This window comes from Ceratotherium simum, chromosome 15 (genome assembly GCF_057802395.1).
Source record: "Ceratotherium simum simum isolate JZ-2026a chromosome 15, ASM5780239v1, whole genome shotgun sequence".
NCBI lineage: Eukaryota > Metazoa > Chordata > Mammalia > Perissodactyla > Rhinocerotidae > Ceratotherium > Ceratotherium simum.
The window spans coordinates 23,730,449-23,748,608 of NC_141914.1; the positions used below are offsets into that span (position 1 = coordinate 23,730,449).

Here is an 18,160-nt window from a genome sequence, read left to right on the forward strand (position 1 = left end):
AATCGTGGAACTGTGCAAGAAGAAGAAACAGCATGATACTCAGATGAGCTTTGCTTTGAGCACCAAAGTATTCTTTACGCTGGGGCAAATGTTGTCCCCATGCTTGTGACTAAAGTCCTATCTCTTTCTTAACCTGGTGGTGACATATCAGTGTTATCAGAAAAATAGAAAATAGAATTTATGCAACAGAATTTCAACTTAGAGTGATCTTGGCTGGGAATTAATTATTCCACTGAATGAGGAATACGAGGCAATGTTAATACATATCAGTTTATATCTGAGAACCTTGAGAGTAGTGCTGCTTTTTAATAGCATGTTGTAACATCAAAGTTCTAGAAACATGAGGATTTTTTTCTCTAGAAGAGGAACAGTGTTTTTTTTTTTTTTTCTCATTTGAAACACATTACACTGGGATTACTTTATTTTATTTCTTTCCTTTTAAGTGGTAGACACCATCATGACCAAGAAACTTGACCTCAATAATATGCCGCTGTCTGTGTTCCCATATTATACATCTTTGGGCACAGCCTTGTATGGAAAGGAGAAGCCTCTGATCAAGCTTCCAGCCCCATTCCGAGAATCCTTGGATCTTCCCTTATGGAAGTTCTTGCAGAAAAAGAATCACCTGATTGAGGAGATAAATGATGAAGTGAGACGTTGTCACTGTGAGCTAACATGGTCCCAACTCAGTGGTGAAGTTACCATCAGACCTGCAGCCACCTTAGTCAACCAAGGAAGACGAAGAATCAAGACCTGGCAGAAAGACGCTTCCACAGCATTCTCTGGCATCAGGTCTAAATATACAGTTACTCTATTTGAAGTGGATCCAATAGTGTGGGACGCCATAAAAAATGGTTTAGAAGACGATAGGATTTTGTTGGAGTTTGATGCAAGTATGGGGCTTGTAACCTTAGTGGGGAAATCAGAGGATGTACAAAACATTGAGCCACACGTCAAGGAATTAATAGAAAGCACCACTCAAAAAATTAAAAGAGAAGAGCAAAGTCTGAAGGAAAAAGTGGCCATTTCTCCAGGAAGGTATTCTCTTCTGTGCCACAGTGGTGTCCAGGAGCGTCTCCGCATGGAGTGCCCAGAGATGGAGATGGCTTATGATAAAGCCACTCGATGCTTGTGCTTGAAAGGACTCAGAGCAGATGTGTATAAAGTGAAGTGTGAACTCCAGGAAACGGTGCACACCATGGCTGAGAAAAACATTCAGTTTCCCAAGGAGGTTTTCCAGTTTTTGCAACAGGTAGACTGTGCAGAATTCTCTGAGTCTCTTTTTATAGCACAGAAAATTCTTGCCGTTTATGAGCTAGAGGGCAGAGCTGTTCTCTTAAGCAGCTGTTCTTCTGAAGTTCTGTTAGAAGCTGAAAAGCAGATGGTCAGTGCCTTACTTTATAAGCACATTGATGTCGAGGACAGGGAAGTTCTTAATGACAAGAAATGGAAAGAACTCACTCGCAATTTGCATGAGAACTATAATTCATCCTCAAAGACGGTAATAATCAGTGAGTTAATTTCAGAAACCACGGCTGAGGTCATCATCGCAGGCTGTGTGAGAGAAGTCAATGAAGTCCATGGCTTGCTTTCTAACTTCGTGGAAAAACACACGAAAATAGAGAGATTTATTGAAGTAAAGCCATCCTTGGTTATTGGTTATATAAAGGCACAAGAGAAGCCACTCTGGTTAAAGCTAAAGACGGAAAATGTACAGGTAACTTTCAATCCTGAGAACAAACCAAAAGGCATTTTACTAACTGGCCCAAAGGCAGAAGTCCTAGAGGGAATGAACATGGTCAAGAATGCCCGGGACTCAGCCTGTGTTAAAAGCATCCATATCAATAAGCCAGGAGCCAGCAAGGTGTTCCAGGAGAGAGCACGGTACTGTAAAAGTGAGGTCAAACGGTTGTTTGGTTGTTTTATTGCACTACAGAAGAATGAGGAAAACGAGGGAGGCAGCAATGACAGGCGGAGGTCCTTCTCTCGGACAGATGTGGCCTCTGGGGTCTCGCTGATTGTGCAGCAGGGCGACTTGACACGGTTTCCTGTTGAAGTGGTGGTGAACGCAGCAAACGAGGACCTCAAACTCAGCGGCGGCCTGGCTGCTGCTCTTTTAAAAGCAGCTGGTCCTGAGCTCCAAGCAGACTGTGACCAGATAGTGAAGAGAAAGGGCAAGATCCAAGCTGGCGATGCCACCATCTCGAAAGCAGGAAAGCTCCCATACCACCATGTGATCCACGCAGTGGGGCCCCGGTGGAACAGAGATGAGGCCCAGAGGTGTGTGGGCCAGTTAAAGAGAGCTGTGAAAGAAAGTCTCCGTTTGGCTGAAGACCACAAGTGCCAGTCCATAGCCATCCCTGCTGTTAGTTCCGGAATCTTGGGCTTTCCCTTACTCCAGTGTGTGGAGACCATTGTTTTGGCTGTCAAGGAACACTTCCAGGATAACTGGGATGGACGCACCTTGAAAGAGATTTACCTGGTGGATACAGCTGAGAAGACTGTTGAGGCCTTCGCTGAAGCTGTGAAAGTTATGTTTAAAAACACCCTGCCTGGTACTGCTTCCCTGCCCAGTGTTCCAGCAGCAGTCCAGCCCAGCTTGAGAAAAGATCATGGAAATGGACAAGTTCTGTTGTCCCCAGGAGGCCTGAGGATCCTGCTGGTGAAAGAAGATGTGCAGAATGCAACGGTGAGTGTCCCTACGTACAGAACACCCACCAAGGTGCTGTCACAGTCAGTCTGTTGCCAAAGGGAGATTAGAACCAAGGGAGAGAATCCTACGCCCTCCATCTCTGCTTCGAAACAGGTTTCCTCAGAAAATTGGGCTACTTAGCAAGACATTTGCTGAGAGAGATTGGCCAGTTATTTGTGGGAACTGGAAGTGTATTCAGATCACTAGGTGTCCAGTAAATGTGAAAATCCTCAATGATACTTCATATTTACAAGGCTTGGTATGCTTTTTCAGTGCCTTTACACGTGTTGTATTTTGGCAAATGTAATGTTAATCTCCTGTCAAGTTTACTGATAGCAGATACAGAAAAATTAGAGCCTAGGATGGGGTCAGAGGACAGGAATCTTGTCAGTGGAGCTGAACTGGAGTGAGCAAGGGGCCTGAGTCTGGGGGACCATCGGCACCCAAGACCAGTAAGAGAATGTGGGGAGGAAAGTAGAAAGTGGGCCTGGGAATGGACAGGGTATTATGCAGGGACAATTCTTGTGGGTTGGCCAGGGGTGACATGTTTCTCAAAAATGTATTTAACAACCTTTTCAACACAGGCTCTAACTAATCAGAACAGCAGCCCTGGAAGCCCCCAGGGCTGTGCCAGGTGTTTATTCTTTGATTGGGGGCTTGTGGGCAGTCCTGGGGAAGGGACTCCCAGGAAAGGTCATTTGCATGTCTTCTTTGGAGAAACGTCTGTTCAGATCCTTTACCCACTTTTAAATTGGGTTGTCTTTTTATTATTGAATTTTAAGAGCTCTTTATATATTCTGGATACCAGATATGTGATTGGAAAAAATGTTCTCCCATTCTGTGGGTCATCCTCCTTTTTTTGTTCTAGTTGTTGCTTTTTAAAAAATGTTTTGTTAGTTTATAATAATGAAAGATTTTTAAAAATTAGATTTCTACTTACAATAAGCTTAAATAACAACTGCAAGAATAATAGCTAACATTGATTATTTACTATGTACCAGGCAACATGCTAAGTGCTTGGCATGCATTTTCTCCTTCAGTGCCATGAGGTAGATTCCAGGATTATTATTCCCATTTGACAGATGAAGGAATGAAAATTAGAGGGGTTAAATAATTTGCCTGAGTCCCATGGCTAACAAGTGGTAGATCCAGGATTGGAATTTGTTCAGGCTCTTAACCATTGCACAATTTCAAAATATTAAAAATAATTTTGTTCCTCATTTAAAAACGAACAAAGGAGTGAACAAAAGCCTCTTTTAACCAAGAGTCAGTGATTGGAATGAGTTCCGTTCCTCATCCACCTTGAACCCTGAATGGTGAGACATTCCTTTCAATCCTTTCATTCCCATAGATGTGTGGCTTCTGATGCCACAGTACCTGCTACACATTATTCCCTGGTGACCCATGCCGGGCAGCTTTGAAAATTTCTTGGTCATGTTCCCTCTCCTCTCTTTCCTTGGCATTTTAATCTGGCCTTATTAATCTGCCTACACTAACCATCTTGCTGAAAAAGTTTCCATGGCTCCTCACTGTCTGTCAGGAAGTCCGGTTGGCTTGGCACTCAAGGCCCTCCACATTTTACCCCCAAGCTAGCATTTCTGGCCTGGTTTGCATCATTTTGCTGCAGAAGCTCTCTATCAGGTCAAACTAATCTACTCACAGCTCACAACCTACATCTTATGTTCATGCTGTTCCCCCTGCTGAATGACTTCCCTGTCTCTCTCTGCCTGCTGCAACTATTCCCATTTCTCAGACCCCACATCGCCCATGGTGTCTTCACTAGTCACTGAAGGCACTTCCTTTGGACTTTTTCAAGGATCCCATACCACCTATATATTGCTTTTTGACAACTCTTTTGTCCTGGAGTGTTATTTAAATAGTTTCTAATAACACTTTGATTTGAGGTGGTATTTCAATCTCTGAAAACTAAATCACCTTAGTTGTCCCCCATTGTGCCAAGCCCAGTGCTTCAAATATAGTAATCCTTGAAGAATGAGTTTTGTTAGAATTTGAAACAAAGTGTTGGTTTTGTCTTCAAGACTGATGTTGTTGTCAACTCCATTCCCTCGGATCTCGCGCTTAATAAAGGGCCCCTTTCTCGGGCCCTGTTGGATAAAGCTGGGCCACAACTCCAGGAGGAATTGAACACAGCCGGACAAGGGATGACCGTTAGCGTGGGCACGATTCTCCAAACCAGTGGTTGCAATCTGCATTGCCACCGTGTGCTTCATGTGGTGGCTCCGGACTGGAGTAATGGCAGCGTGTCTTCACAGGAGGTGGGCCTGGTTTTAAATTCTCCAGGGAATTGGGTAGCCCTTTGGACTCTCCTTTCAGTGTAATGTAGATTGGACCCTGTCTGCTTCTCTTCTGTAATAACGTCACGTTCTTGGCGGGTTCCATCATTATGGCCTTTTCTTTCAGCTGTAGCTAACTAACTTCTCCTGAGGACTAGTTAATAATATAAATTGACTCTAGTGCTCAGCCATCATTGGGGCTCAGGGAAGAGTTATTGAAGACAGCGTGTCTTTAGTGAGGAAGGGAGGCGAGGGCATGAAGAACAGAAGAGAATGAAGGATTAGAAGAGTCCTTGCTTTGCTTCTTTCCTTCACTGATGAGTGAGTTTGAATCTTTTTGGAGGGTCTCTCACATTCTCCTTTCCTTTTCCTCATCTACTCCTGTATTTTTCTTTCTCCTTCTCACTGTCCTTAACCTGCTTTTGTTGAAGCAAAAAGGAGTAGACAGAGACCACAAAGTTGCTAAATTCTTATTCTTTTTGTTCTAACTCCTATTTCTATGCAAAATGTATAAGGATGTGCTTTGTGCTTTTCAGATCATGAAAGACATAATCAGAGAATGTTTGAAAATCACCGAGAGCTTGTCCTTGAAATCAATTGCATTTCCAGCAATAGGAACTGGAAATTTGGGGTTTCCTAAAACCATTTTTGCTGAATTAATTATTTCAGAAGTGTTCAAATTTCGTAGCAAGAGTCAACTGACAACTTTACAAGAAGTCCACTTTCTCCTGCGCCCGAATGATCTTGGAAATATTCAGGTACAGTCTCACTCATTTCTGGTTATTTTGGCAACTGAGCCCTAATGTTCTCAAATGTCTTCTTGGTCTAATAGGTTGTTCTTTCATGCATTTCCCATACTGGAAAGTAAAAGAGTAGTGTAGACTAGTTGTAGCATGGCAAATTTTAAACAAATTTATGGATATAGAAAAAATTTGCTTCTTATTAAGAAAAATTTCAAATATATACAAAAGTAGACGAAATAGTATAATGAGCTCCCTGTACCCATCACTCATCTTCACAACTGTCAACCTATGGCCAATGTGTTTCATCTCTATCTCCATTAATTTCCCTTCCTCCCATATTATGTTGAAGCAAATCCCGGATATATACATTTTGCCAATAAACAATTCAGTATTTATTTTAGACTTTAGGAGTCTTGTTAAAAAGTAATATAACCACAATACTATTTCACACACAAAAGCAATTGACAATCATATCTTTATTTCATCAATTATCAAGTCAATGTTCAAATTTCAAACTGTCTCATAAATGTATAATTTTGTTTTTACAGCTTGTTTGTTTGAATCAGAATCCAAATAAGGCCCGTATATTGCAATGGAGTTGACATATCCCTTAACCCTCTTTTAATCTATAGGATTCCCTTCTATATGAACATAGAAGTTTTAATACATAATATGAAAGCCTAGTTGTGATCCTATAAATGGGAGAAAGTCAGGATGAGAGAGAACTGAAGGGTGTGGTTAGAATGAACTCAGCACATCCCCATGGGAGGAGGAGAGTTGGGACCAGAAACCCCAGAACTATCTTCGGTCATAGAGAGTCCGTCAACCAGCTCACATTTGCTGAACATCAGCTATGGGTGAGCCGCTGGACTCACTGGCAATATGGGAGAATGAGAGGCATTTAATAAGAGGCCATTATCCCTGTCCTCCACGTCCTTAGAGTCCAGTAGAACAGATGACATTAAATGTTTGAAAGTTCCACGATAGTGCAAGAATTAAACAGATTAAGGTCAGCGACCCAAGAGATGTCCACAGATCATTGGACCATCTGAATTCTTAGGTCATACTTAATTTTTTCTGCATCTAGACACTACCTTTAAGTTTTTTGGAAGCAAACAAATCTAATTTAAATTCTAATCAGATGGCCAAACCACCCAAGCAAAATATGTGGTTCATTTGGTTGGCTTGCATAATTACAGTAATTTCTAGTAAATAAATGGTTTTTGAACAACCTCGCTATGACTTGCATTGTACAAGGTGATGTGGATTATGGAATAGGTATGTAGCACATACTTTCCCTCCTATAAATCATACTTTGGGAGCTAAGATTTATACACATAAAATAGTTCGAACTAAGTTAGAGACATGAAGTGCTGAGAGTTTTTGAATGAATGGCTGAGTGAATAGGAGAGTAAGTGTGTGACACGGACCTGAACCTTCGAATCTCACTATTTCTGTGTCACTCCAGCCTTCATTTTCTTTCCTAAAGACTCAGAGTACTCTGCAAATCTTCTGCAAAAGGATTAGTCTATACAGACACCTTTACTGTCACTGGAAATAGTATTGATACTCCATACATGGCTGTGACGCTTTTTCTCTGATGACTTTTAAAGACAGTTAAACTTTGGTAATATTTTCCCCAAAATCAGCAAAACTTACTGAGATGTTTGTAGGTGGAGACTGTGACAGAGGTTGCATAACAGCAGCCTGTGGTCTGAACATGACCTCTAGATGGGCTTATGTGGGCCATTTTTAAAAAATTTGAATCAGTTGCTAACATTTAAGAATCAAACATTTCACATAAAACTCCAGATGTCCACTGTAACCTAAAAATTCAAAAGTTCTGGCACATTGAACGTGGATTTCTACATGAACAGTTTGCTGTGGCTGAGTGGCAGGTGCTCTGTCATTCTCCAGCGTTAACCCAGCCCACCTTTACACATGCAGCTTACCTGCCTGGCCTCTGGAGGGCAGTGAGCCTCAGGCCCTGGCTCTGTAGTCTCTCTCTCTCTCATTATTGCATCAGCCTTTTAGCCAAGACGTTACTTGTTTTTTTCCAACAAAATTCTCTGTGGTTTGTTTACATGGAGGAAGAAAGTGATCATTTTCAAGTGTCACTACCAGGCAAAGAAATGGAATTCATGCCTTTATTAACCCTGGAATACAGACACCAGCCTCTTCCTTCAGAAAGCACGTGTGCCCTAGCCATTCCTCTCCTGGTCCAAATAAGAAGTTACAAACTGAGGTGTTTGGGTCCTTGGGATGGTTTTTCTCTTAGCACTGAATTTTCAACAATTGGCAAGTTATTTGCTCTTCCCGATTATGGACGTAATACACGTTCATTGTAGAAACTATGAACAATACAAAATGCATAAGTTCTTTTTAGTTGTATTTCATTCCAGGATTCTTTGATACATGTGTACTTTTAAAAGTGGGATTATGTATGAAATTTAATATCATTCTTTTTTCATTTAATAGTATAAAATGACCATTTCCCTTTTCTATTAACTATTCTTTGGAAATGCAATTTTTAATGGCTGCTAAATATTTTATCACATGGATATACTAAAATTTATTTCACCATTTCCCTGTTGAATTTTCAAACTGTTTTGTTTTTCCTTGATTATAAATAGCACTGTAATGAATATCTTTCCATTTATATCTTTGTTCACATCTTTGATAATTTTCATAGGAAATTATTTGTAGAACAGAATTGCATTTGTACAAACAGAATATATGTATTATTTTCATAACTTTAAAAATCTATAATGAAAATAAATAATACTTTGAGAGGTGTTCTCTCCTAAATATGTGTGCATGCAGGATCAAAAGCCCTGATGAATCAAATTCTTTCATCTACTGAGGATTGTAGTGGTCAAAACTGTCTTTGTATTTCTAGGCATTTTCAGATGAATTTGTCAGAATGGCTAATGGAAATTTCATCAGTGACAAAATTCCCAAGGCTGAAGATACACAAGGTTCAGTAAAGCTTTTAAATTGCAAAATTATTTCTAGTTGCTAAATAACTATTCAGTCATAAGTGAAAGATGGTAGTGATGATTTTTATGGAAAAATAAATTGGTGATACAGAAGATATTAAACTATATTCCATGCCCCTGACCATGCAAGACACTGGCCATGTTTATGTGATCTGGAGCGAAAGAGTACGCAGGCCAAGTCATGTAATCTGTACAATGCGTTTTTAAGTCAGGATGAGGCTACTGTTTTCTAAGGATGATGTGATGTGTGTTTAGAAATAGACTCATTTAAAGAGAAAATACCAACGAAATGCTTCTCCTCTGTCAAATTTTCTGTTGCTATATTTGAGTTGATCTTGTTTGGAGTTTGCTGAGGCTTCTTGAATCTGAATATGTATGTCTTCCATCAGATTTGGGTATGTTTCAGTCATTTCTTTAAATATTTTTTCTGCACTCGTCTCTCTTTCCTCTCCTTCTGGTGCTCCGATAACATGAATGTTAAACTTTTTGATAGTGTCCCACAGGTCCCTGAGGATCTGTTCTTCTTTTTTTTTCTTTTAATCTTTTCTCTCTCTGTTAATCAGATGGGGTAATTTTTAATGATCTACCTCCAACTTCACTGACTCTTTTCTCTATCTACTACACTATTGAGCCTATCCAGTGAATTTTTTATTTCAGATATTGTATTTTTAAATTCTAAAATGTCCATTTGAATCTTATTTTATAGTTTCTATTTCTCTGCAGAGACTATTTTTCCATTCATTCCAAGTCATTTTCATGCATTCAAATGTCTTTACTTTGACCTCCGGGAGCATAGTTATAGCAGATGCTTTAAAGTCTTTGTTTGATGATTCCAACATCTGGATCATCCTGAGATTAACATCTCTATTGAATGTCTTTATCCTTGAGAATTGGTCACATTTTTCTGGTTCTTTGTATGAAAGGCATTTTGGATATTATGTTGTGAGACTTGGGTCCTGTTAAAATCCTCTGGAAGATGGTGATTGTTTAAGCAGGCAGTCAATGGAGTGAGCTCATTCTAAGGTTCTGTCTCACCTTCTGTGTGGGCAGCGGGTCCCGTGTCAGTTCAGTTCTCAAAGCCTTTGCTGCGCTGCTGGGTCTGCCCCCACGTGTGCAGCCCCGGGGTGAGCTCAGAGTTTATTCCTGTTTGTACACAGAACAGGGGATCACCTGCTCCAGCTCTCCCCTCTCCAGGATTGCGCTTACACTCTCTGGCTTGTGGGAGCCCATTTTCTAGGTCCTCTGGCCAGAAAGACAGGGTTCTCTCAAAGTTTAAGCTGCCTGTTCTGCTGCCTCATAATTTTGCATGATCAGAGTAGCCGTTGGGCTAAGTGGAGAGAGGAAAGAGAGACAAAAAAATAAATAACAGGGATCCCCCCCACCACGCACACACACATAAACATTTTGCAGACCACAAGGATCCTTTTTCCTGATTCTTCTGGATAGAAATACAGAATGTCTCTCGGAGTTGTAGCTCCCTGTGTTGCCACTGTGGAGTTCTGCAACTGGAGTCACCTTGGGGCAGGGCCTGGATTAAAAAAGAGAAAATGTGGAAAATAGTGAAGATTCCCTCTCTTGCTTTTTAGCTCACGGGGCCCCCTCTTCCCGATCCTCTGGACACAAGGGCAGGGATTCTCTGCGAGTTTTGCTGCCTCTGCTCCTTGTGCACTTTTGCAGCTAGGGCCACCCTTGGGTCAAAGCTGGGAGAGAAAAGAGGAAAAATTTCAAAACAAAACAAAATGGGAAACTGCCTCCCCTACAGGTTGCCTCTTCTTTTTTAAATTATTTTATTGAGGACATATTGGCTTATAACATTGTGTAAATTTCAGGTGTACATTATTATATATCAGTTTCTGTATAGACCGCATCATGTTCACCACCAATAGTCTAGTTTTTATCCGTCACAATACATATGTGCCCCTTTACCGTTTTGGCCCTCCCCCCACCCCCTTCCCTTCTGGTAAGTACCAATCTGTCTTTCGTATCCATGTGTTTGTTTGTTTGTCTTCCACATATGAGTGAAATCATGCAATATTTGTCTTTCTCTGTCTGACTTATTTCACTTAGCATAATAGCCTCGAGGTCCATCCATATTGTCGCAAATGGCATGATTTTGTCTTTTTTTATGGTTGCGTAGTATTCCATTGTGTGTGTATATATATATATACACCACATCTTTATCCATTCATCTGTTGATAGGCACTTGGGTTGTTTCCGTGTCTTGGCTGTTGTGAATAATGCTGCAATGAACATAGGGGTGCAAAAATCTTTTTGAATTATTGATTTCATGTTCTTTGGATAAATACCCAGTAGTAGAATAGCTGAATCATATGGTATTTCTATTTTTTAATATTTTGAGAACTCTCCTAACCATTTTCCATAGTGGCTGCACCAGTTGGCCTTCTCGCCAGCAGTGTATGAGGTTGCTTCTTCAATTTTGACTCCCTTCCCCAATCTGCCTGCCATTGTTCACTTTTTAGTTCTCAGTTAGTGGCTTCTCTTCTTTGTCCTGCATTTTCAGTTGTAATCAGTGGGAGAGAGAGGGCTCTAGTGGGCTAACTTCACCTTGGCCTGCACCAGAAGTCTATGTTTGATATGTATTATACTTCATAATCCTTTTTCAGAAGCAGATCATCACTGGGGCTCAGGGTAAGGGCCAGGTTAAAGGCCAGAGATCACAGAGAGAGCGGGGGAAGAAGTATGAGAGGGGAACACGTGAGGAGCATGAGACCTAAGTCATTCTTGCTGTTGCCAACTTGTTCTGGACTCCATTTGTATTCTTTTCAGGTTTCTATGGGACTCTTTCCAGCCCTGTTTTAGGAGTGCATGAAATGAAGATTGGTCCCATCATCTTCCAGGTGGCCTCTGGAGATATCACCAAAGAAGAGGCAGATGTGATTGTGAATTCAACATCAAACACATTTAATCTCAAAGCAGGTACTTTACTTATAGGATTTTGACTAGTGTAATAGTCACAGTAGATCCCATAAGGGAGGTTCCTATAGCCAAACTGGTTTCTACAACTTTGGTTTATTAATATTAATTAAGAATTTTAAAATTATTTTGACATGGTTTCTCATAATTGGTAACAGTTATTTCATGAATTTTTCTTCTTTTTATCAGAAATACCCGGGTTATAGGATTCCTTTGATGATAGGGAACGCATTTGGATAATGAGGCAATCATTCTGATTAAAATGCACTATATGGATTTTTTAATTCATATTTGTGACCATCTTGATTTTCTCATGTAGGGATCTCCAAAGCAATTTTAGAACATGCCGGACAAAGTGTGGAAATGGAATGTTCTCGCCAAGGTAAAGCACAATGCTATTTTTGGTCCTAAATCATAAGTGGAAAACTGAAAATGGGAGGCTATGGAGAGGCTGGGGAAAGTGTTGGGATTGGGGAGACAGCATATTAATCTTAAAATCACACATTTTACAAAAGAATTCCAAATGTAGAGAATTAGAAGTGAAAAGTAATCTCACAGTTCAAAAAAGAGGGTAAGCAAGAAAGATTTCTCCAAAATAGTATTTCAGGAGTCTCTCATTCACAAAAAAACGCTTCATTTGCCAAATCAGACATTTTGCTTTCTAAGCAATCAAAGAGTGGGTTCAGCATCTGATTTTGCATCTTTTTGTCTTGTGTTTCCCAGCTCAGCAGGGCAACCATGATTATATAATTACTGAAGGAGGATCACTGAAGTGCAAGAACATTGTTCATGTCGTTGGCGGAAAGGATGTCAAGACATCCGTTTCCTGTGTTTTACAAGAGTGTGAAAAGCGGAATTACTCGTCCATTTGCCTCCCAGCCATTGGGACAGGTTTGTGGCCTCCTCCGGAAGGCGAAATCCCAAGGCGTCCACTTTCTCGTAGATTTGGGGCTGACTGTTAATGTAGTTAGTGCTGGGTCTGAGTCAGGGCAGCTTCCTCACCCCAAGGCAGCCCCTGAGGGAATGGGCAAAGCTTGTGGGTGATTTAAGTAAAGAGGGAAAAATAAAGAAAACCAAAGAGAGTTTTAGAATATTAGAGAGACATTTGCTCTCTAATATGGAAGGGAAGGGAAAAGAGGGGAGGGAAAGAGAAAGAAAGCCCATCTCTTCTTCTCTTTCATCCGTTCCTTTCTCTTTTTTCCATCCCCACTTTTCCCCCATTATTTGGTCTTTAACTTCCTTCTCTCTCCCCTCTCCATGCAGAACATCAGTGTGTTGACTTCCACCTCCCTGTAGCTGACTCCCAGATGAGCATTTCCAGGCCTCTTTTCTCACCTCTTCAACAGTGCCTGTCTAGGTTGGCTTTAGGACATCTCTGGGTAGAAGCCGTTCAGTCACCGGAACCTAATGGGTTCTAATGGGTCAGAAACTCAACTCTCCACCTTCCTCTTTTCAGCCTACTTGCCTCTTTTGAGTTTCATGCTTTCCTCAAACTGTACAATGATTGTGTGATTCTTCATATATCAGGATGGAGCTTTGGGTTTATCATTAGTAGGGTGATGCTCTGCGAGCTCTTTTCCCAGAAATCTGAGTCATGTGCATTGATTAGGAACTCCTGCTTGCTCTCCCTTAAGAGAGCTGGTCAGGGGAGGCGAACACTCTCAGTCTTGAGGTGGAATGGAGCAGATTGGTCCCAGAGAGAGAACACTTATTGGTAGCTTGATATTCTGTTGCTCAGGAATCTAAATTTGAGTGTCCTACACTGACATTCTAGGCCCTCCAAAAGTTTTGCCTCAATAAACTTAACCATCCTTGTCACTGTCTGAGCCTTCTTCTAATCCTCTGTCCCATATTTTGATTTCTGTAATTCTCTACCATTCATCTTAATGTTCCCACATGGAATGCTATGTCTACTTTTTACTTTTCTATTTCTAAGTGTATAATTTATAGTCCCTTTATGTTTTCATTCCCCTTTTAGTATCATCCAGTCCTGGTGGATTACCCAACATATAATCTGTTTGCCTGTTTGTCTATCTGTCTATCTGTCATTTTTATGGTCACCCACTTAATGACTCCTCAGTCTCTGTCTCCATCTGCTTTCTCCTCTGCACTCTGGTCCTGTGTTTCTACCTTAATTTATTTGGGCCAAGAAAGCAGGCAGCCCAGGAGTGACACAGCCCTTCCCAAGGGAGTCCCTCAGTGGAGCCAAAGAAGAAACAAGGAAAGGAGGCCATTTTAGTTTTGTATAAATACGTACATATGTTTGAGTATTTATGGGTTACTGCAAACATGTTGTTTCTTCCACTGACCTGGTTGCATTGCTGGGCTGTATGAATAAAGCAAGGTGAGCAGATTCTCCTTGCTTGTCTTCTTTTCCTATCTCCAGCACCACCTGAGCTGGTCCTTAGACTAATGGATGGGGGAGCTTTCTCCCTTAGTGGTGTCTATGAGTTGAATTGGGACTGTGATCAAGAAGCTTTCAGCAGTAAAGGAAACCCTCTCCCTGTTCCCTACACATGCCTGCCTAAGAGGAGAGAAGGAGATCAGCGAAGCCTGCAAGCACCTCAAGCTCTATGCAGACTCCAAGCTCCAATTTATTGTCTTCTCCCCCAAACCAGCCCTTCCTGATATATCACCGATCATGTTAAAAGCAACACTTTCTATCTAGAATCCTTGACTCTACCCTCTTTATCACTCCCATGTTCTTTAGCTTATTATTTAGTTTGATTAAATATTTAGTGAGTGCCTGCCATGTGCCAGGCACAGTGCGTAGGCACTGGGGATAGAAAGATGACTAAGGAAAGGGTCCAGTCCCCAAGGAGCACCCAGCCTCCTGTGAGAGACAGACTTGTAAGCAACTGCAATACAGCGTGACCCATGATATACACATGAAGGGGTGAGGGGTGCAGAAGAGGGGGGACAAAGGGTCAAGGATAAACCCAGGTGGTCACTAGGTCCTGCTGACTTTACTTCCTAAATATCTCCGCAGTCCCTATACCTGACTTTTCATTCTGGCCTCCTCTCTTTGTTCAGCTCTTGTCTTTTGCCTAAGCACTTATTATAGCGTCCTATCTAGACCTGGGCTCCCTGCTCCAATGGCTTCTCCACTTCACTCCCCTGCCAGATTTATCTTTCTCAAAAACAGATCTATTCCCTGAACACACCGGGTTGAACATCTCACACCCCTGTTACACAGTTCAGTTTCCCACACTTTACCTGTTGAACACTTGGTCATGCCCACATATCACATCCTCTGTGTCCTAAGTGCCTAGATGAGCATCTAGCCTATGATGGGACACAGTAGTTGTTTACTGAGAGTGAATGAATGTATCTGAACACTCCTGTTTAAATCCTTCCAAATGTGCTGAGATAACCACAGCTTTGCAAAGGAGAATTCCCCTGTTCCCCTGCTCATCTAATCAAACAAACCCTCTTGGTTAGTTTTATGTGGGATTGTCTACATTCCCACAATGTTCTACATAGCCAAGTCAAAGAGGGCTATTCTCATTTCTGCAGTAATGGTGGGTCCTTCATCTATCCCACCAGGCTGGCCAGGGGACTTTTACATTGCTCCCCACCCCCCAAGTGACTTTGTCAGCTCCCATTCATATGGGACTGCTTCCATGACTTTTCATGGGACTTCTCATGCTCTGACCTAGGCAGTAGGCTTAAGAAACAATATATGGAGCATGCAGAAAATAGGAAAAGACCTGCTCAGGTGACAACCTTGAACTCTGCAAGTCAACTAAAATCTCACTGAGTGTGGGAGGAAAGGCTTCCTTGAGGCTCATGGGCAACTTGTGTGCAAAGAATTAGAGATTATAACAAATAGCTTATAGCTCCAGGTGTCTTGCAAAATTGGCTGAGTTTAAATCAGTTCCCCAAAGAGAATAAGGACACATGCATAAAGTCAAGTGATGACTGAGAAAAAAATATTGCTGTTCTCTTTAAAGAGCATGATGTTTCAACATATATCAGCTTTTTTTTTTCCTTTTCATGGATCTTTTGAAGACACTAGTGAGCTAAGAAAGGTTAACTGTAGCAGAGGAACACAGTAAGCTGGGGTCAGATGATAGAGCCGATATGAACATCAGACACCAAGGAACACAGTAAGCTGGGGTCAGATGATAGAGCAGGTATGAACATCAGACACCGAAAGCTAGGTTTCTGGGTCCTTTGTTCATTGTGGGGCTGTTGGCTTCCTGACATCCTGGAACAAAAACGCGCCATTGCATCTAGGACTTCAAAAGTGTTTGCTGATGCAGTGTTGGAAAACACCATGGTGGTGAGAGGTGGGAAGTGGGCATTTATTCTGTGAGAATTGGAATACCTAATTTATTCCTCAGCCTTTTCCAGTTGAGTTTTTTTTCCAGTAATTTTTATTATTTGCCTTTCCAGGAAATGCCAAACAAGATCCGGATAAGGTTGCTGGAGCCATAATTGATGCCATTGAAGAATTTATCCAGAAAGGATCAGTCCAGTCTGTGAAAAAAGTTAAAGTTGTTATCTTTCTGCCTCAAGTGCTGGATGTGTTTTATGCCAACATGAAAAAAAGAGAAGGATCTCAGGCTTCTCTCCAACAGTCTGTGATATCTAAACATGCATGTGAGTTGTTCATTTTTATGAAATGCATGTTCCTAATATTGATGTCACATGAGAAATGGCTAATCTTTAATGAACTATGAGAAAGAGAAATTAAGAAAAAAATCCCATTTACTATTACATCAAAAAGAATAAAATACTTAGGAATAAATATAACCAACGAGGTGAAAGACCTGTACAATGAAAACTATAAGACATCAATGAAAGAAATTGAAGAAGACACAAATAAATGGAAAGATATTCTGTGCTCATGGATTGAAAGAATTAATATTGTTAAAATGTCCATATTACCTAAAGCAATCTACAGATTCAATGCAATCTTTACCAAAATTCCAATGGCATTTTTCACAGGAATAGAACAAACAATCCTAAAATTTGTATGGAACCTCAAAAGACCCTGAATAGCCAAAGCAATTCTTGAAAAAGAAGAACAAAGCTGGAGGCATCAGCTTCCTGATTTCAAACTGTATTACAAAACTATATTAATCGAAACAGTATGATAGTGGCATAAAAACAGACACATAGAACAATGGAACAGAATAGAGAGCCCAGAAATAAACCCCTGCATATAAGGTTAATGAATTTACAACAAAGGAGCCAAGAATATACAATGCGGAAAGGACAGTCTCTTTAATAGTGTTGGGTGCTCGCTTTGACAGCATATACACTAAAAGAAATAGTCTTGGGAAAACTGGACAGCCACATGCAAAAGAATGAAACTGGACCACTACCTTATATCATACACAAAAATCCACTCAAAATGGATTGATGATTTGAATGTAAGACCCTGAAACCATAAAACTCCTAGGAGAAAATAGGAGGTAAGCTCCTCAACATCGGTCTTGGCAATGATTTTTTGGATTTGACTCCAAAAGCAAAGGCAACAAAAGCAAAAATAAACAAATAAGACCACATCAAACTACAATGCTTCTGTACAGTGAAGGAAACCATCAACAAAATGAAAAGGCAACCTATGCAGTGGAAGAAAATATTTGCAAGTCATGTATCTGATAAGGGGTTAATATCTAAAATATATGAAGAACTCATACAACTCAATAGCATTAAAACAATCTGATTAAAATGTGGGCAGAGGATCTGAATAGACATTTTTCCAAAGAAGACATACAAATGGCCAAAAAAAAAGTATATGAAAAGATGCTCTGCATCACTAGTCATCAGGGAACTGCAAATCAAAACTATAATAAGATCGATATCACTTCACCTGATAGAGTGGCTATTATCAAAAAGAGAAGAGATAACAAGTGTTGGTGAGGATGTGCAAAAAAGGGAATCCTTGTGCACTGTTGGTGGGAATGTAAATTGGTGCAGCCACTATGGAAAACAGTATGGACGTTTCCCCCAAAATTAAAACTAGAACTACCATATGATCCAGCAATTCCGCTTCTGGTTATTTATCTGAAGGAAATGAAATCACTATCTCAAAAAGATATCTCTCTGTGTTCACTACAGCATTATTTGCAATAGCCAAGACATAGAAACAACCTAAGTGTCCATCAACAAATGAATGGTTAAAGAAAATGTGGCAGATAGATAGATAGATATGGAATATATATATATTTGGAATACATATATATATGGAATATATATATATGGACGCATATATACATAATATTCCATATATAATGGAATATTATTCAGCCATGAAAAAGAATGAAATCTTGCCATTTGCAGCAACATAGATGGACCTTGAGGGCATTATGCTGAGTAAAATAAGTCAGACAGAGAAAGACAAATACTGTATGATATCACTTATATGTGGAATCTGAAAAAAAGAACAAAAACTGACTCATAGATACAGAGAACAGATTAGTGGTTGCCAGAGTGATGGGAGATGGGCACAATGGGTAAAGGTGCTCAAAAGGTAGAAACTTCCAG

The 18,160-nt window shown here is 40.6% G+C and overlaps 1 protein-coding gene across 1 annotated transcript in view; it reads left to right on the forward strand.

Annotated features, from left to right (window-relative positions):
• Positions 1-18,160, forward strand: part of LOC101397906 (protein mono-ADP-ribosyltransferase PARP14-like) — a 45,362-nt gene that overhangs the window by 11,056 nt on the left and 16,146 nt on the right. Inside the window, exons 6-13 of the mRNA XM_087439702.1 lie at positions 444-2,689; positions 4,732-4,968; positions 5,523-5,744; positions 8,629-8,707; positions 11,516-11,665; positions 11,982-12,044; positions 12,386-12,553; positions 16,061-16,267. Coding sequence (XP_087295828.1) covers positions 444-2,689; positions 4,732-4,968; positions 5,523-5,744; positions 8,629-8,707; positions 11,516-11,665; positions 11,982-12,044; positions 12,386-12,553; positions 16,061-16,267 — 3,372 coding nt within the window. The remainder of the gene's footprint in view (positions 1-443; positions 2,690-4,731; positions 4,969-5,522; positions 5,745-8,628; positions 8,708-11,515; positions 11,666-11,981; positions 12,045-12,385; positions 12,554-16,060; positions 16,268-18,160) is intronic.